This window comes from Chionomys nivalis, chromosome 14, assembly GCF_950005125.1.
Source record: "Chionomys nivalis chromosome 14, mChiNiv1.1, whole genome shotgun sequence".
Classification (NCBI taxonomy): domain Eukaryota; kingdom Metazoa; phylum Chordata; class Mammalia; order Rodentia; family Cricetidae; genus Chionomys; species Chionomys nivalis.
The window spans coordinates 25,910,368-25,931,359 of NC_080099.1; the positions used below are offsets into that span (position 1 = coordinate 25,910,368).

The 20,992-nt window shown below is 39.0% G+C and overlaps 1 protein-coding gene across 1 annotated transcript in view; it reads right to left on the reverse strand.

Annotated features, from left to right (window-relative positions):
• Adamts19 (ADAM metallopeptidase with thrombospondin type 1 motif 19) overlaps nt 1-20,992 on the reverse strand; it is a 177,850-nt gene that overhangs the window by 25,082 nt on the left and 131,776 nt on the right. The window contains exons 17-19 of the mRNA XM_057789047.1: nt 19,072-19,229; nt 12,256-12,409; nt 3,621-3,756 (exon numbers count right to left, since the gene is read on the reverse strand). Of these exons, the coding sequence (XP_057645030.1) occupies nt 3,621-3,756; nt 12,256-12,409; nt 19,072-19,229 (448 nt within the window). The remainder of the gene's footprint in view (nt 1-3,620; nt 3,757-12,255; nt 12,410-19,071; nt 19,230-20,992) is intronic.

The window sequence follows — 20,992 nt, forward strand, 5'->3', positions numbered from 1 at the left end:
GAGAAAGGTTAGGCGGGGCTGGCAGGCAGAGAGAATAAATAGGAAGAGAAAGAAATAAATATGGAAGAGTGTGAAAATGAGGAGAGGAAGATGTCAGGGGTCAGCCACCCAGCCACATGAACAGGAAGGAAAAAAAGACATATATATACTAAAGTAAGGTAAAAATCCTAGGGGCAAAACGTAGTTAAAGAGAAACAAGATAATTTAAGTTAGAAAAGCTGGCTACAAACAAGCCAAGCTAAGGTCACATAAATAAGTATGAATAAATATGAATAGATATCTGTGAATTTATTTGAGAGTTGAATGAAGGGTCCCCTAAGAGAGAAAGAAAAAAAAGAAAGAAGAAGTTACATGCATTTGTATATGTATATACATACGTATGTCTAAATACACCAAGACAACCGGCTCACTATGTATAATGTTACTTGTATGTATTATATTTACTGTCTACTTTGTATTCTGGGAATTTTTTTTTTTGAGATGTATGTGATGGCTTATACTGATTGCCAGTGTAATAGGATCTAGAATCAGCCTGTAGAAAAATCTCTGGGGAAGCCTGTAAGAGATTGTTGATATTAGGTTAACTGAGCTGGGAAAAACCACATTAAATAGGGGCAGCACTACTCCCTGAACAGAGATCTTGGGCTTCAGAAGGAGGAGAAAGTGGCTGAACACCAGAACCCAACACTCTACTTCTACAGATAAAACGTGATGGGTTCCTGCAGTCCCAACTTCCCCACCATGATGGACTGTACCTTCAAACTGTGAGCCAGAAAGGCCCATTGTCCTCGACCGAGCTTTCTATTCTCTTCACATTTACCTATCTCTTGTGTATATGTAAGCATATGTGTGTGAATAGATGTATAGATACGTGTTTCCTATGTCACACATGTGGAGGTGAGAGGACAAGTCAGGGGAGTCAGTTTCCTCTTCCCACTGTGTGGGACCCGGGAATTGAACTCAGGTAATCAGACTGGGTGGCAAGCATCTTCATTGCCCAAGCCATCTTGTGCTCCCTTAGGATTCTTTTGTGATGATATTTCATAATAGCAGCAAGAAGAGGGGTATAGAGTGTGAAAGGCCTTAGAAATTATTCCCTAGGGAGGCAAAAGAAAAGCAGGGGGAAAAAAGAAGGATACGCTCTGTAGGCAGGTCTTGGAAAGATTTCCTGCCATAATCCTTATTAATTGCTATGTTCACCGCCTTCCTCATTGACATGGCTTCCTATTTAAAGACATTGTCTCCCTGTCACCTGGAAGGAAGATAATAATGTATAACTTCTAGTCTGCTGCAAAATGTCTCACTTTTCCAAGTTTTCGTCAAGGCATCTTCTCCGAGGTGACTTATGGCATCAGCTGGTAAGCAAATGCTGAGAACCACGTGCTTTACTCTGCCACAGAGAGCTGGGAAGCAACCAGGGCATTCTAGTCTTAAAATTATAAGCTCATTAGAGATCCCTGATACAGCAGAAAAGGCTGGTGCTTTCAACCAACAGTATACATAAACTGTGGTTTTAAGTTGAGTATCTCATAAAATAATTGAGCATTTAACACCTTTAATCCTGGCTCTCTGGAGGCAGAGACAGGCAGTTCTGTGAGTTTGAGGCCACTCTTGTCTACAAAGTGAGTTGCAGGACAGCCAGGGCCACATAGAAAAATCCTGTCTCACAAAAAGAATAAATAATAGTAATAATCTATCATTAATATTATACATAATTATATATTAATATTATACATTGTAATAGATTATTATTATTATTTAACATTTCAGTATCAATATTGAAAAGAGATAGAACAGTAGGTAGAGAAGTCTTAGTACTCATTGAAATATAGAGTCCAGATTCTTTCCTGGCAGGACAGAGCACCAGTTCTACTGGTTTCTCTGTCCAGTGCTGACTGGAAAGGACTCAGCACCTGCCTCCTGCCATAAAAGACTTAAATATCAGCCACCCAATTACACTACTTCATAAAAAGTGCATGAATAGTCCAGGTGCACAGTGGTGACAGGATGCATAGCAGCGTACTTTCTTCTGCGAATTCTTGTCAAATCATTCCTGTATTCTGTTAGAAGTATACAACCTGCCGGGCGGTGGTGGCGCACGCCTTTAATCCCAGCACTTGGGAGGCAGAGGCAGGTGGATCTCTGTGAGTTCGAGACCAGCCTGGTCTACAAGAGCTAGTTCCAGGACAGGCTCCAAAACCACAGAGAAACCCTGTCTCGAAAAACCAAAAAAAAAAAAAAAGAAGTATACAACCTATGTGGGGGTTAGGACTGTCAGTGGAGAAGGAAAAATTAGGAATAACACAGAATCCACAGCAAAATAAGTCTTGATACCTCAACACTATAAAGAAGAAAAAGATTCCCCAAACATTTTAAGCTTTCACAACATGGAATGAACTCATTCAGGAGGGCTGAATAATTTTGTTTGGTAATACAGTGGGAACAGGGAGATTTCAGCATATAAAAGGGATGGAAATGAAATCCAGAAATGAACATTTATCTAGGCAATACTAATTTCCAAAGAGATAGGTACAAAAGCGAAATTCGCCTAAATGGTAGTTTTGTTCCTCCAACCACATGGCCCCTCCCATGTTTTCCTTTTGTAGTAGGACTTATAGGGAAGATTAGCTGTACAGGGCTACAACGCAGTACATTTTTTTTGCACGTTTAAGTCGTAGGGCATGCAAATTCTCTAGAATTCAATTGCAAAAGCAGTTATGAAGGGGGATCAATTCTCTGATTTTCTGAGTACTTTCAACACAGTCTAAAGCACTGAGTCTCAACAATCCTGAGTGTCAGATAAAGTAAGTATTCTTTCACCAAGCCAGAGGAATCAATGTCCTCGTTCTCTTTTTATTGGACCGTCCTAGGCATGATAGGGTTTGTGTCACTGGGTTGTCTTAAACACACTACTCATTTTTATGAGAAAGTATGTGAAATATTAGGCCCCACTATGGAAGTCACGACAAGTACCCATACAGCAAAGTATACCCAGGGTCGTACATTCTTATCTGTCCCCACTTCCGCTACCACAGTCAAGGTCCCATTTCCTTCCACACTCGCAACTGTCAACATTGCTACTTGCTTCTTATAAATGAGCCTTGCCTGTCTTATTGCCCTGTACTCACTGAGGAAACCATAGTCCAACCTTGAAATCTGGAGACCAGATAGCGGGAATTGGGCAGTTCGTCTTGAGACCTTTTGAAGGAATGAGGACCTGAATAACCGAGCCAGAAGGATCCCATGTCCCCTGCTGTCTTGCTGAGGCTAGATCTGCCCACACTTTCCCTCATTAACTTTCTCCTATCAAATTCTAGCATTCTGTCTCAGAGAATTCTGAAGCAAACAGCTAGATTTAACTAAATGCCAATAAACATGAAGAGGTGACTCATAGTTTCTTCTTAAACTTAAGATGTAACCCCTCTTCCTTATTTATGGGATTGTTTTATACTCTGTAGAAGTTACCCATAAATCTTAACCCTACTCTCTCAACTGTTGCCTATTTCAGGGCTCACACTTGGGTACGGATTTCTTTGTAATACTCTGAAGAACAGTTATTTTAGTAATCACTGAGTTAGTTCTAAAGTGAAGCCTTGTAGTGACCACGAGAACACAGTTACCTTGTTTGACAAGGTTGCTCATTGCACTTTCGAATTTGTGGCTCTGGCTTAGTTAAGTACTTGCATTTCTTGTTGTCCACAATGCTGATATTCTTGCTCATGATTTTTGTACAGGACACTGTTGTCTTCCTCTCTCCTGCAAAGAGCAGATTGGACACATAATGCGATGTCATTACAGGCTTTTGTGAAATGGAGATATTCATATAGTTTAAACCAATTTCTATTATCCCAATGAATATATTATTTAAAAGTTACATAACAAAGTGTATCTCTGTAGGCTTACAGATTTTTTCCTTCAAACATAAATGGCACTTCCTATGTTACAAATGATGGTGGTAGGATAAGTTATTTTAGGGGTCTGGCCATCTTCTAGCATTAAGTAGTCAAATGCCTTGTGCCTAGAATATTTGGAGACTATTCTCCATTATGAGAACTCTCAAAAGCACACACACAGTTACATCTATAGACTTTATTGCTAGTGTGTACATTACCAGCTCTGTTAGCAAGCTTCACAGAGCATACTCTTTGTAGTGTACCTTAAAGCTTCATCCTTAGCGCTTCTGACAAACCCTAAGAATTCTAGAAATGACTGCCACTTTTCTTTGATAAAAACTGAGCTTATTATGTTAAAACTCTTTTACAGTAAAAACTATTTGGATTTTGTGTTCATTCTTCTTAAAGACACATATACCACTCTGTTGATAATATTAGCATCAACTTTAAAGTCTAGTAAATGTGTTCTAATTTCTTTTTTTTCTCAGTATAAGTCTTATATATACTAGCCAAGTAAGATATTTCATAATGTTTTTAATTTTTTGTTTAATGTTATCAGTAAAAAAATGTTAAAGGCAGGTCATCTTGATTTTTGGATCCATTAAGTGATGAAAATGTCAATTGCAAACAAAAGAACCAAATTACTGGAATAGAAATTTATGGCAAATCTGGTTCGTGAATAATCATGTTGGTACTAAAAACCAAGCTTCTAAAGAGCTTATGATAATATAAAGATGCTCATATTATACCAATTTAAAAAAACCCGTATCTTACTGCTAAAAATACTGAAAAACAGTAATTATATTTTAGTGAATTTTCTTTGACTAATAAAATGTATCTTGGAACCCACACACAATAGTAACTTCAAAACTGAAAATCAAGACAACGATATCCCTAAAACATAATTTTCTGTCAAACACATTCTTAAATATTTTAAAATCACAAGCATCTGAATGCCGAGAGCTCACCTCCAGTTTGGAGCTGAAGGTGGGTTACCTCCTTATGACCTGGAGTCAGCTACGAAGAGCAGCAGCTGTGAGCTGTGTGTGCTAAGATGGCAGGGGATGATGGGAGAATGTGGGGTAGTCTGCCTCTTACCCTCTTTTCACCCCCTCTTCCTTGACTTATTATTTTCCTCATACTATATATTTTCAGGATACAAAAGCATTGTTAACACTTACTTTTTTTTTTAAAAAAGTACCCCCTTATGTCTATTCAAAACTTTCTTCTTTCAACCTGCCCACTGTAGTAAAGCATGAGGGACCGTGGCTATCTGCTACCACCCCCCCACCTCCCCCGCCGCCACAACCTTCAAACAATACAGGAGAGCACATCTTTTTAATGCCTCTGTTGTGCTTGTCACTCAAAATGGGTCTTTGATAGAAAGGAACACTTTGTAAAGAGCTGATTTCTCAAAATAAATAATCCATTCTTTCAAATACTTTAGATCTTTCAGAACTCTGAAAACAAACATCTACTTCACAGGTACATTTTAAGCTGTTTGGAAATAATAGGACTTGGGTTGAGAGATGGTTCAGTGTCTTAGAGCGCCGACCGTCATTCTTGCAGAGGACCCGGGGTTTGACTCCCAGTGCCCACATGACAGCTCACAACCATCTGTAATTCAAGTTCTAGGAAATCGGATGCCCTCTTCTGGCCTCTGTGGCATGCCACGAGGTGCACAGACAGATGTGCAGGTAAAATACCCACACACATAAAATTAAAACAAACAAATCTAAAAATAATTCTAGGGATGATTTGCAGAAGAACAAACCCTGTAAAAACTACATGTAGAGGGACATTTTACAGAACCAGTTAGGGGAAATGAAAATAATGGTGGCTAAGGTTTTATCTAATCGTGTATATTTAAACACCTTTCAGAATCCAAAGAAATCCTGAATGACCAATAGGGGACTCTATTTAAGTCAGGAAACATTATATGTAGACTCTGAGCTACCTTTAAAAGCAATATGATGAGGAGAAAAAAACCCTTCAATTTAGGTGTCCCAGACTCCAATTTTCACCACCCCGATATGGGCATGTGACATAGAGACATAATTAGTCTCTACGCATTCCAATTTCTTACACTAGAAATTAAGTCACATTGAAGAATAGGTCATGCTTACTCGGAAACTCAGAGGCTCCATCATGAATCTCTACTGCTTGATGTTTAAAAATCGACAAAATATTGCCTAAGACCCACAGAAAAGACTGTTAACTTTAATCAATTTCCTTTTCAAACTGAGGAACTATACATTGTGTATATTTAACTAACACTGACTTAGTTTTCATCAGACCAAACTGCAGAGCAAACAAAAATGAATATCTTGGAGTGGGCAAATCCTTTCCTGTCTAGATTTCAGCATAAACAGGTTTTAATGACTGATTTCCCAGCTATGACACGAATTATCAGTTCCTTTATTTCGCCATTTCATAGCCTACCATCACCACTGGATCCACTGACTGCAGGCATGACTGAATCCCCAAGTGATACTAAAGACAATTTCCAAATGCACATTCTCATTTGGGGATATTTACTTCTATTGGCGCTTATAAATATTAAATAAATATATTAATATATATTCTGCTTGCATTCAAGAGATATATAAACATACCTATGTTTATATATCTATGTTTATCTATCTGTATATCTGTCTGTCTGTCTGTCTGTCTATCTTGTCTGTCTATGTCTGTTGGATGGAAACAGAATACCTTAATGGAGATGGCCCTGTGAATAAGAGATAAGCAGAGGAATGCAGACTTGCAAATTTTGGTGTAGTTGAGACTCGGAGAATGCAGGAGCCAAAGACAGGAAGATAGTGGGGCCCCACAAGAAAGAAAATATCCTTGTGGCAACGGTGACTGGTGAGAAGTTCCAATTCAAGCAGTGAGTTGAAATGTGTTTGTTGGAGTTCATCTTGAGAGACAATTGTATTATGTAAAATCCCCCTTGGCGCCCTGTGTTGCTTTGGTTATGAAGGCCCCAGAGGGCAAGGGCATGGAGGGCCCATGTGTCCCTTACTCTCTGTACCTTCGGATGCTCCCTGAGCCTTTATGCCCCCTTAGGACACTGTTTCATGCCCTGAACATTTCTTGTTTATAAACAATACTTTTGGATCTAGATGATATGGGCTTTGGCTTTGCAATCCTCAACAAGATATTCTTCATGTTTTACTTCCCGAATCCCTGCCTTTGATCACCATAGCCTCACTCTTTATATAGTCACATGACAGTATCTGGGTCACTCTCCTTCATTGCTTCTCCCAGATTACTATGTTGTTGGTTATTATTTTTTTTTTTTTTCCGAGACAGGGTTTCTCTGTAGCTTTTGGTTCCTGTCCTGGAACTAGCTCTTCTAGACCAGGCTGGCCTCGAACTCACAGAGATCCACCTGCCTCTGCCTCCCGAGTGCTGGGATTAAAGGTGTGTGCCACCACTGCCCGGCTTACTGTGTTGTTTTTGACACTGCTTCTAAAAAAATAAATCTAACATTATAGTACCTTAATGGTTTTCCCAGTACCATCTTCTCAGTTTTTAGTCCTATTTTCTTTCCAACAATCTTGATTTTTTTTCCCTTTTATGAAATAATAATTCCTTATATGAAATAAAAATTCCTTTTATAATAATAATAACTTACTCCTGTCTGGAAGTTCCATAACCTTTTCTCTATTTTTTATATTTTATGCTCCCATCCTGTTAGTGCACAGAATCTGACAATTTCTAAAATCCAAATAGGTCCTATAACCCCTCAACCCTACCACCTCTTCAAAGTCTTTTAAGTCCATTCCTACTTCATACAACCATTTGAACTCAACACATACAGTCTCAGGCCATCACTTATTGCTTTCTTGCTTTTGAAAATTCCCATTTTTGCTCTATAAGAGTATTTGCAAACCATACACAGCCAGAAGGTACCGCACACTCACAGGGATTGAAGTCACGATAAATTCATGACCTGGAATTCAACTGGACCATTAGTGCTACTTCAAACCAAAATGCATGTTCCCATTAAGATGCAGATGAAAGGGCCAGCCTCTCCCTGGGGCACTGGCCAGATGTTAAGCATCACGAAAGCACTAATAAACTCGGTTAAAATCACTCAGTGTCAGTGATAATTTAAATTCCTATTGTAAGTGACCCCTTTGATGCTCATGTTTCTGTAAATAAGCAAAGACATGGGTGGATAGGGCAATTTGAGTCCCTAAATGAAAGCTGATCACACTCCTTCCCATCTTTGAGCAAAAGTTCTAGCACTCAGTCATCCAGACTACCCTTATGTCAGCACAGATACTTTGAACATACCATAAAAACCTTAAAAGAACACGACCTTAACTGTTCCGCTTTCCTAAATAATCTCAATGACACACAGAAAAAAAAAACAACAAAAGGAAAAGTATCTCAGCAAAGCATTTTTGTTTCAAAAATGGTATGCCAGAACCCAATGTAGCAACGCACAAGGGCAAAATGTGAAACCCAACCAGGGCTGTTTTAAACACTTTATACTGACTTTTTGATATCTCCACGCTTAGTAAGCTCTAGGCCACCCTGCCATGTCTCTATGTCAGAAGGGCACACGTTCCCTACTGGCTTAGTGGAGGGGCTGTCGTTACTGACAAAAGGACAGTTTCGTGATTGGAGCCAAAAGAAATCTTCCCTTGCAGCAGGGTCTGCTGTGACTGAGGAAAACAGCAACTATCTGCGTAGAGAATTCAGTACCCCTTGTGAGCTGGCTAAGAAACACCCTCCAAGGAGGTTCCCTTTGGCATTGCAAGATTAGTCCTAATAGAAAGATTTTCTTGAATAGTTAGTTCTTGTCCACTTTTAATGGAAAAGGACAAAAAAGACACAGCAATGACAGATAACAGTCCAAGCTGCCAAAGCTACAGACTATACAGATATTGTGACAGCTGCAAATGTCAGCCAATAGCAGCGGCAACAGCAGCAACAGGGGAGGACCTGGAGTTGTTGTCTCTTACAAGGCAGCTAATGGCAGCAGCTCTAACGAGAAGCAGTTGAACGGTTTGAGATAACAGCCACAGCAGGAACAAGAGAGACAACAGCAATCAAGGGGGTGCAGAAAGGTGGCTGGATGGTAGAAGGCTGTAGAAGCCAGAGAAGAGAAAGTGCAAGTCCTGGTCACTAGAAGAGTTCCGGGGAACTGCTGAGTCTTTAGGGCAAAATGTCTAACAGTCCTGGCTAACATGCTGTAACACTGACCTCTGATCATGATAGAGGGGGACTTACTAGTTGTATTGATTATTTTTCTGTTTTGTAATAAGACATTACGACTAAGGTAACTTAAAGATGAGTTTCTTTAGGGCTTACGGTGTCAGAGGGCTAGAGTCCCTGATGGTGGAGTAGAAGTACCAGGGTGTAGGTGGCTGGAGCAGCAACTGAGAGCTCACATCCTAGGGCAACCAGAATGCAGAAGGAACTAACTGGGAGTGCATGTAGATTTAAGACCTCAAAGTTGTCTCCAGAGGCATTTCCTCAGCATGAACAGGGGACCCTGTATTCAAATGCCTGGGCTTTATGGGTGACATCTCCTTCAAGCCACCATAGGAGAGGAGTAAAAAGTGCCACCATAGAGGCCTGCACAAGAGTACCTATTGTTGCTGTCCCTACCTCCTGCAGCCACCAGCTGCTGAGAGATGCTGAGAGCTATGAAAATGCCCAAGAGTAGCCCTTGAAGAACTCCTTGCTGACATGTGATTTGTAATCTGACCTAAGGACTCCCACTCAGTCAATATGTAACAATTCCATTCTTCCTGTCTTTCTCTTAGTCGTCACTTCATATTTCTCTTTTCAAAGCTCATCTATGTCCCTTGTCTCCCTCACTCCCAGCAAAGTGGCCTTTATGGACAGAATAGACACAACTGAAAATAAATTATTGTATGTTTCTAAAACTGCTTGTTAGCCTGTGTCTACAGATAGGCTGTCCATGGTTTTGTAAAGGCAACAAAATTACTCATTTCTTTCTTTCCTGTGCCATCCCGATAATGTGCCATCCGGATATTGTTCCAGCAATTTCTCGCTCTCTCCTAGTCTGATGCTCTCCTCTTGAAAATACACATAGACAAAGGATGATGTACACTGTGTCTTATTGGAACCAACAACAAAAGGGGAACCCTTTGACTTTCACTCCCTCCCTACAGTTACTGCCACATTTGCTTCTCTCTTCTTCCAGCAACACAGACTGAGTTAGAGCTCCTGTCCTTATTTTTCTTTTCCCCTTTGCATATGGTGGCTTTTGCATTTTTATACATGACTGTAATATATTTTGGTCATATTCATTATTTTGTTTCCCCTCTCGCTCTTATCAATCCCCTTCCATTTCCTAACTTAGTCTCCCTTCTACTTTTATGACTTTTGTGTGTGTGACCCAGTGAGTTTTATTAGGGTTACCCAGATGAGCATGGATAAGGCTTCCTTTACTGAAGTGCACTTACCTTCCCAGTGGCTGTACCACTAAAGCAATACTTCTCCTTCCCAAGTAACCGTCAACTGCCTATGGGTTCTAAGGTAAGGATGGGGACCTCGGGGGCCCCTTCCCATTCCATGACAGAACACTGATGGCCCCCTTTTGCTATGAAATCATTCTACTTGGTCTTTTGAGATAAATATCTTATTAGAATTAATTTTACAGCACTGGCACTGACCTCTTTATTTCACGTCTAATAAAAATGCATCTTTTTATTAGACGCTAATCAGTTCTGCATGTACTTGGCTACTTAGTAAAGTTTGGCCTTTGGTTGTTCTGTCCTCCTTGTAGCATTTCTCTCTCTTGCCATACAGACAGCACTGTGGCTTGCATACTCCTTCCCTGCCGTTGCTTGCTACTCGTTTTAATCAGCTTTGCCTTTTCTTCTCATCTCTCCAAACTCTCAATGGTAGAACACCCCAAATATCAATCTTCTAACAGCTTCCTCTTTGTCTTCAGTCACTCTTTGGGTGACTCATATGAATAAGTTAATATTCCCTCTCCAACATCAGGCTTACATCCCCTACTGCACACTTGACATCACATTAGACCAGCATGTATTTCTTACTTCTGTTGAAGCCCTTGATCCTGACTAATCCTGATATTTCAGGCTTTCCTTTGAAAGTAATGATGACAGCATCCAGTCATTTGGAAGAACCATTCCAGTCACTGGGACTCTTCAGCTTCACATGTAGCTCAACAACATGATTCATGAGTTCTCCTCCTCCCCTGCTGCCAAGGGGTCTAATTTGCCTATTTCCACAATTGCTGGAGTGCTGCATCTACCTTTTTGCTCTGTTTCATTGGAGGAACAGAGAGGTAGTTTAACCCCTAAAGACACAGTCATTCCATTGGAACACCTTCTTTCTACCTCCTACCACCCACAGAAGGGGGGTAGCAGGAAGCACCTAGCAATCGTCCGTACATCTGGTCTACCCTTGCTTCCCTTTACCCAGCACTCTGCTCCACATTACAGCTTCAGCCTGTGCTCCCCCTAGAGTCTGACTCAGCATGGCTTCTGTGGAGGACTTTTCTGAAAATCTAGTTTATGGTGCACTGCCTCCCTCTCACTTTCCCCTCCCCTGATTATTGTCCTCATTGTCCTATTTTAGTACTCAGGATATTTTCATGCAGTATTTCTTTTATTATTCAGGATACTTTTATCTATCCTGTTTTCTGTTTGCTTCATTTGGATTTGATCTGTGTGTGTGTTTCCATATAAAGATAAAAATTGTCTCTCAAGAGCTGTGATAAATTGTGTTGTAATTTTTATGGGAATTATATTGGCTTTGTATGTGGCTTTTGGTAATATGACCATATTTACTGTATTAATCTTATCAATCCATGAGCATAGGAAATTGTTCCACATTCTGATATCTTCTTCAATTTCTCCACAGTATTTTAAATTTTTTTTTTATCATGCAAGTCTTTTACTTGCTTGGTTAGAGTTATCCCATGATATTTTATATTTATTGAGTCTTCTGTGAAAGGTGCTGTTTCTGTGATTTCTTCAAGGCAGCTGGCTACTTAGCTGAAAGTGTTTATCAGATGCTAATAGTAATAGAATGTTACTGAATGGTGTGTCTGGAACCTAGTATGCTGTAAACAAACACATTACTCTCTATGTCATAAATATAACAACTATCTCAGTGAGTGAAATGGAACAGGGGTGAGGAGCCTTTTCAGTTTAAGTAAGATTCTTTTGCCATGAAAGAGTTCAGATGTTCAGCTGGTCCACACATTGTAACGAACCTAGTTTACAAACCTTTATGTATTCTTGAATTGTAAATTAGAGATTGTAGATCTATTGTAACTATCAATGGTTAATTATAAAACACCTGTTGGATGTTTTAAAAAGAAAGAAGTTTTAAAATTCTTCACCTCCTCCACATGTGGCATTGCAATCCTCCCAGCCTGCATGTGTCCACATGAAGAGAGGTTCTGGCTCCTTGGAGCTCTGGTTGTCTGGAAGTGGGTCTGATGGAACTGTATATTCATAGTGAAGACCGTAATTCTGATCCTGAAACAGGAGTACCTGTGACATACAGAGTGATTAAGGAATATGATTTAAACCAGGGCACATGCAATAACAGAATCTATAGATATATTGATATTTAAAAATATGAGTTGCACAATGAACACACCAGACATTACTTTTTAAATGTCACATTTTTTTTCAAAGATGGAGAGTCACCTGTGAGCTAACCATGTCACGATGAATGAACCCAGAAACACCTGATCATTGTCTTTTGATTTGGCAGACCATTTCCCAAAGCATGATATATGTATATGATGACATTTTGGTGTGTATGGGGGCAGAGACGGGTGCTTCATCTGATGTCAAGATATAAAATAAACTGTGGATTTCCCACCCTTATGAAGAGATGGAAAGGAAGTCAATATGAGGTATGTTGTCCATTTTATGCCAACTTGACAAAGCTAGAGTCATTTGAAGAGAGAGCCCCCAAATGAGAAAATATCTGCACCAAAATGGTCAGTAGGCAAACTTATGCGGCTGTGGCATTTCTTAATTATAGATATAGCAGCGACTCCCAAAGACACAGACTGCAATTTTGCAAAGCAGACCAAGATGTGAGTGACCAGCCTCCAGGCGGGAGAGCTCAAACTCTAGGTCCTAGGCAAAGGGGCAAAACCCCAGGCCCCTCCCCACCCACCTCAGCTGGAAGGATAAACCTTCTGCAAGGCAGGCTGCTCCAGCAGCCATTCATCAGCCCCTGTAATCTATATGTCCCCCTCTGCTCTCCAAACCCATCTAATCCCCTGAGATGTCAGTGGCTCCTGGAGACACAGACAGTGACTGCACCAGTCTATTCAAGAGAGGATCTCCGAGACATAGACACTGTCTGCCATGATCAGACCAAGAGGCAAAGATACTGCCTGTATCAGTTGGAGGATGAGATGGGTAGATGCCAATGCAAGAATACAATCGAGAACTTAAAAGTAATATGGCGTCACCAGAAACTTGTAGGCCTACAACAGGAAGACCTGAACACCCCAACCCAGAAAATATAGAAAAAAAAAAGACCTTAAAATAAGTTTATGGCCGGGCGGTGGTGGCGCATGCCTTTCATCCCAGCACTCGGGAGGCAGAGGCAGGCGTATCTCTGTGAGTTCGAGGCCAGCCTGGTCTACAAGAGCTAGTTCCAGGACAGAAACCAAAAAGCTACGGAGAAACCCTGTCTCGAAAAATCCAAAAAAAAAAAAAAATAAGTTTATGAAGATGATAGAGACCCTGGGAGAAATCAATACATCTCTTAATGAGACAAAGGAAAAGCAATCAAACAGGTGAAGGAAACAGTTCAAGACTTGAAAATTAGAATAGAGGCAATAAAAAAAAAAGACAAATTGAGGGAATTCTGGAAATGGAAAATCTGGGTAAATGAACAGAAGCTACAGATGCAAGCGTAAGTAACAGAATGCAAGAGATGAAAGACAGAATTTCAGGAGTTGAAAATATAATAGAAGAAATCAACGTCATAACACAAAATGTCCAGGAAACCTGGGACACCATGAAAGACCAAACCTAAGAATAATACGGATAGAAGAAGGAGAAGAATACCAGCTCAAGGCACAGCAAATACATTCACCAAAATAGAAGAAAACTTCCCCAAACTAAAGAAGGAAATGCATATGAAGATACAAGAAGCTTACAGAACACCAAATAAGCTGAATCACCAAAAGAAAGTCCTCTTGCCACATAATAATCAAAACAAAATATACAAAATCAGAAAGAATATTAAAAGATGCAAAGGAAAAAAGTCAAGCAGCAGATAAAGGCAGATTCATCAGAATAACACCCGATTCTCAATAGAGACTCTGAAAACTAGAAGGTCCTGGACAGGCACTAAGAGACCACGAATACTAACCCAGACTACCATATGCAGCAAGACTTTCAATCACCATAGCTGGAGAAAACAAGATATTCCACGACAAAACCAGATTTTAACATCACCTACCCACAAATCAGCCCTACAGAAAGCACTAGAAGGAAAACTCAAAACCAAGGTATATATCTGTACCCACAAAAGTATAGGCAATAGATAATCTCACACCAGCAAATCCTAAAAAAGGAAAACACATACACCCTACCACCAAAAAAAATTTAAAGAAATTAGCAATCACTGGTCATTTATATCCCTTAATATTAATGGACTCAACTCTCCCATAAAAAGACACAGGCAAACAGAATGGATACAAGAATCGATCCTTTTGCTGCATATAAGAAACACACATTAACTTCAAAGACAGACATTTTCTCAGAGTAATGGTTTGAGAAAAGACTTTCCAATCAAATGAACCTAAGAAACAAGTTGGTGTAGCTATCATAATATCAAACAAAATAGACTTCAATCTAATGATAATCAAAAGAGATGAAGGATATTTCATATTCATCACAGGAAAAAATCCATCAAGATGAAGTTTCAATCCTGAACATTTATGTTCCAAATATAAGGGCACCCACATTTGTAAAAGAAACATTACTAAAGCTTAAATTACATATTAAACCCCATACACTAATAGTGGGAGATTTCAACATCCCACTCTCAACATTTTTATTATGTTGTTCCTACCTATCCAAGAGCATGGGAGATCTTTCCATTTTCTGATATTTTCTTCAATTTACTTCTTTAGAAACTTAAAGTTCTTGTCATACAGGTCTTTCGCGTGTTTGAATAGAGTGACCCCAGGATATGTTTGTGAAGGGTGCTGTTTCTCTGATTTCTTTCTCATCTCATTTATCATTTGTATTTAGGAGGGCATCTGATTTTTTTTTTGAGTTAATCTTGTATCCCACCACATTATTGAAGGCATTTATCAGTATAGGCTTATGGAGTAGAGTTTTGGAGATCACTTATGTATACAATCATATAATCTGCAAATAGTGATAGTTATAACACTTATGTAGGCAATCATATCATCTGCGATAGCGATACTTTCCAATTTGTATCCTTTGATCTACTTTTATTGTCTTCTTGCTCTACCTATAACTTTGCATACAATATTGAATAGATAGGGAGAGAGCAAACAGCCTTGTCTTGAACCTGATATTCATGGAATCGCTTTGAGTTTCTCTTCATTTTCTTTGATGTTGCCTGTCAGCTTGATATTAATTGCTTTTATTATGTTTAGATATGTTCCTTGTATCCTTGATCTCTCCAAAACCTTTATCGTGAAGGATTGTAAAAAATAAATCATGGATGTGGGAGGGCCCAGCCTATGGGGAGTGGTAGCACCCTGGCAGGTGCTCCTTGGTTATATCCTTGGAAAGCAGGTTGAGAAAGTTAGGCAACATTCCTCCAGGGCCTCTACTTCATTTCCCATCTCCATGTTCCTCCCCCTTCAGTTCCTGGCCTGGCTCCCCTCAGGGACGGAGTGTGTCCTGAGAGTTGTAAGCTGAATTAAATGTTTCCCCATACATGTTAGTTTGGGACATGATGTTTAATGGCAGCAGTGAAGCCCTAGGGCAGCAGCAGAGCTCTTTTTAAGATACATTATTAATACTATTAATAGTGGCAATGAATCACTGGAAGGGTGATATTTTTGTTCTATGGATATTTGCAACTTTGGCAACGTGTATATTTAAATGGATTTCAAATAAATATTAGAATAGTAACAACACAGATACACAAAAGAGTTTAGCAAACTGTAATGGGTCAATGGGAATGACTTTGAGTCTAGACTGTGCTGAGCCACACTTAGGGGTTATGCTATTTTGGTTTTCACTGGTATCCAATGTCAAGGTCAGAATTGGATCATCTTGAATTTTATACAGAAATAGTATATAAAATATACATAATATAAATATATAATATAACACATATGTGTCTATGCATATATTTTAAACAAAGGAAAAAAATGAACCTCTATATTTTTCACAAAATTTAATGAAGTATGTTAAATGTTAACCATATAAAATGTGTCATGTCTGTGAACCTGACAATCTGTGCAAACAGTTGATACATTAATTTCCACATATATTTTTAAGGTATGTGCTTGAGGAGGCATATTGGATATTTATCCATTTTCTAGAGTAGTTATAATTATAGATGATTCAGAGTTAATACAACTTGCAAAGATACATAAGTGAGCCCATTTCAACTGAAGTTTTCTTACTTTCTCTCAGATTTTGTTTAACATTTTGAAAGAACTGTTACAATATATTTGATGTGTGGATTGTGCAGTTAGTATATTGGCTTTATGAACATTATCTCAATGATACAATTAATAGCTTTTTTAAGTTTTCAAATCTGAAACCTACTGGGTACCAAGTTAGAGTATATCACAGTACTGATTTTGGCTTAAATATTTCATCAGCTATTGCCAATTATAAATTACTTTCAACCTACTAAGGAGTGAACTTTGTATTTTTTATTGTCATGAAAATACTATCATGTAATTTTAAATTTGGCGAAATGACCATACTAACAGCTACTTGCCATCCTACTTAATTACATGAAAACAATCCTGTTTCCCACATGAGCTACCTTTTCAGTGTTATCAAATATCTAATGTCACTTAAAATTGAGCAATTGGCGACAGAACCACAAACTCTTTTCTAAACCATCTCACGTTGGCAGAATCCTTTGCAAAAGGAAAGTGTCAGCATGTTACAGTCATGGGCACTCATTGAGGCAATGGCCACACATGACATCGCTTTCAAGTCAAGGACCAGTTTTCAATCTGCAATAGTCAGTAAAGAGAACTATCTCAGAGATACAGTTCCCTTTAAATCACCAAATACATCCAGGTCCCACACATACCTTATTTTGGACCTGGCTCACTGAGCTCACTATGTTCTGTGATTCCAGAAAAAGCTTTGGCAATTATTAGTCAGATGTTTGTTATTGAGTCATTTCATACCAATCGGTTGGAGAACATGCTAAGCATTTTCTTTGAATGGCAGAGGACAGAGAGGATCTTCAAATTGAAATTATGAAATGGGGCATAAAGGAACTGTGAGGAGATACAAAAAGGGACTGTTCAAAGACCATATACAGCCGGGCGGTGGTGGCGCACGCCTTTAATCCCAGCACTTGGGAGGCAGAGGCAGGCGGATCTCTGTGAGTTCGAGACCAGCCTGGTCTACAAGAGCTAGTTCCAGAGCAGGCTCCAAAACTACAGAGAAACCCTGTCTCGAAAAACCAAAAAAAAAAAAAAAAAAAAAAAAACAAAACAAAGACCATATACATTTATGAGCTAAGACTTAAGACTTACACAGAAGAACAGAATTGAACGCTAATATTTTAGTGAAAATGAAATCGTGTTGACAACATTGCACATGTTCTTTAACCTTCTTACATAGGGCGACTGTGTGCATTAAATGTTCTGAACAAATGCTAAGCCCCTGGTCAGCTTCCTATCCACAGTGTTCGAGGGATAGTATTAGTTATACTGGTCAGAAAGCACACACTGCTCACTTTGCCCTTTTGTTACTGTTAAAGCAAATGGACTGCACTTTATATAAAGCCTGGAAATTTGAATCCTAGTTTTTGAACCAGCAAAGGTGATGTCAGGGCGGGGCTGTGAGAAATATGTGGATCTCACATTCTCACCTAAACCAAGTGTATCAGAATGTACACTTAAAAAGAGCCCCAGACAAGAGGTCCATCCAAATAAGATAAGCAGTGAGTTACGGTATGACTTGAATCTCTGGATCCTAGAAGAAGCAACAGAGATGTCTATAGCCAAGGAAAGACCAGTTTAACTGGAGTGAAGATGTTAAATAAGGTGACACATCCTACTACAAGCAAGTGAATCCATGTGTCAGAGTGGTTTTCTGTGCGTGGGTGTACAGGAGGTGTTGAGTCTTTGAATTCTAGATTTCTTACTATTGATGTCATTTCACACCAATCAGTTGGAGAAGATGCTAAGCATTTTCTCTGGACAGCAGAGGACAGAGAGGATATTTAAATTGAAATTGTGAAGTGGGATATAAAGGAACTGTGAGGAGATCTTACTGCCGATAGAATGAAAACTCAAATATCATATCTTTACAGTCACTATTCTGAATAATTAACTATCAGCCCCAAGTGCCTTGAAAAAAAGCCCATGAACATCCCAGCAACCCGGACACAACCCCACTGCTCAAGTCCTTTCCCTTCCAATTCTCTTAATGCACATTTCGTCTTTTGCTACATGGTGAAGAACATTGCAGTTCCAATGCATGAAAATGTGCAGTGTCATAATTTAGAGTAATCCATTAACCTGGTGAGAAACACAGAATGGAGACTGAGTTTGCCAAATCCCTCCTCTCAAAACAATGTGTTATCAAAGATACCTTCAACAGACACAGATGAGACCCACTAAGTGGATATTACTTGCTTTGTCTTGATAAAGACACATTCTGGTTAGTAACTGAATGCTTTTAGGGAGAAAAGAGTTCCGTATTCCTTGGTGGTGATAGATTTCAACTGTGAGTTTTTCAATTCCCTAGAACATCTTGCTCCACTTTAAGCAATCACTAATTTTAGATACCATGATTTTAACGTTCCTGCAAATATCTTATCTCTTAAACAATTTAAAATGCTGACCTGACAATTCTGATATTAAGAACAAATAGGAGGGAGAGGGAGAGAGAAAGAGGGAAGGAGGGAGGGGGAAAGGGGAGAGGAGAGCAACAATTTCTTTGCCATGAGAAGCTGATTTTGCAACACAACCCCAATCTCTTCCTCTTACCAGGAGATGTAAAGGTGTGGTTGTAGGGCCTTTGGCAGAGATCTTCTCCCACAGGCCTCGTCTTATGTAATGAACTGTAGTTCCAGCTAAATTAAATGCTCCAGAATGTTCTATCTTCCAGTCACTGTTTATCGACTGTTTGCCAGCATCTCGAAGAGCTTTAAGAAGATGAAACACAAGATGAGCGTGGACAACACTACTGATGAGCGTCCTCTTGACACTGTTCTCTTACAAGCATTTCAATGTACCTTCCACTCCGATACAAATCCTAAATCATTGCCCTGTTGCTACTGAAGTCAAAAGAGTTTTCAATCATCTCATGTGTCTCCCCCAGAAGTTGTTCTGCTGCTTCTACTCCCATCAATACCAGCAACAAGCTCATGAAAGTATTGAAATTTACTGCATCAACCTTCTCTATAAAATAGTTTGGTTTTTTTTTTCCTTCAAGACAAGGTTTCTCTGTAGCTTTGGTGTCTATCCTGGAACTAGCTCTTGTGGACAAGGCTGGTCTCGAACTCACAGAGATCCGAGTGCTGGGATTAAAGGCCACCACCACCTGGCATATAATATAATATAAAATTTAATCCTTATTATAAAATATCTTAAAGGAAAGTGAAAAAAGCATACATAATCTTATTTTATGAGATCAATGTTCAATTGTTAAACCTTACTTGAAAGTGAAATATATTGATAGAAACATCTCAGAACATTGCCAACATCCATTAAAACCAACAAATGGATATACCTCAGACAATGTTAAAGTTTTGGGGGAAAAAAGAAAAATTACTAATGGATTTGTTTATAAGATTTAGCTTTTGTTAATATTTTTGTAAATTATATTAAATATTTTGAGAAATATTTTTGTCTAATGTTGTACATGGATCAATATTTTCCCACTTCCATGCTTTTATTTCAGGTTACAGTGATCAGTTTATGGTTCCTGAAAATCTCTAATAAAAAAGCTTTAAAATGCCCATTGGGGTTTATGGACTATGATATTCAGACTCTGTTCATGTCTTGGCTTTCAGCATTTCCTAGAAAATGGCATACACATGTACATGCGAATCCAGCCAACTTATTGGCTTAAGAGTCTCTTTATTCAGAACCAGGAGTTTGTACAAATCATGTTTCTTGACTTTTTCTTTTTACTTCATTAACTTAAATGTATTTTTGAAAATCTTGCTTCTGACAATCAGTGGAACTATTCTGCTTCTCACTAGACTATGTATGGAGAAACAGTCTTCAAACTTCCAATGTCTGAGGGTAGAGAACAAAGCTGGGATAATCTCTCTGATTGCTTAGCAGTCTTCTTGAAGATATTTAACATATCCCTCACTGGGAGGTTGACCTTCTACAGGGCACAGACTGGGAAGGTTTCATGGAGAGGGGGAGGCACAAAAAATGGAGTTCACACTGGCTAAGATAGCTAGCATCTGTTTTATGGAGCACTGGAGAAGAGTGAATTACAAGAAAAAGAAAAAAAAAAACAACAAAAAAAAAACCCAAAAACGCTCCTAAAGCATTCACAGGGTTCCGTTGACCTTATAGCTGAATATTCAGCTTCAAACAAATAGGGTGTGACTCTCCAAAGCTGAGGAAAGAACAACTGCCAAGAACCTAAGGACTTTTAATCTTCTCAGTTCAAATAGGTGTGGAGAAAAATGCAAATTCTAGATAATTTCAAGGCATGTTGCTTTTGAACATAGAGAACCTAAAAAAGCAGGTGGTCAAATAAATAAATAATTAAAAATAAAGATTTAACAGACTTCATATTAAAGCAACCTGAGACAAGTATAACAAAGCTTTCAAACAGTCTCATCATACGCAGCTGGTCCAGAAGTAAATTAACTCTTTAGGAAAATGAAGTTTAGACTTGGTAATAAAGAAAAACGTAACATAGCCATTCATCCATGCTATGTTA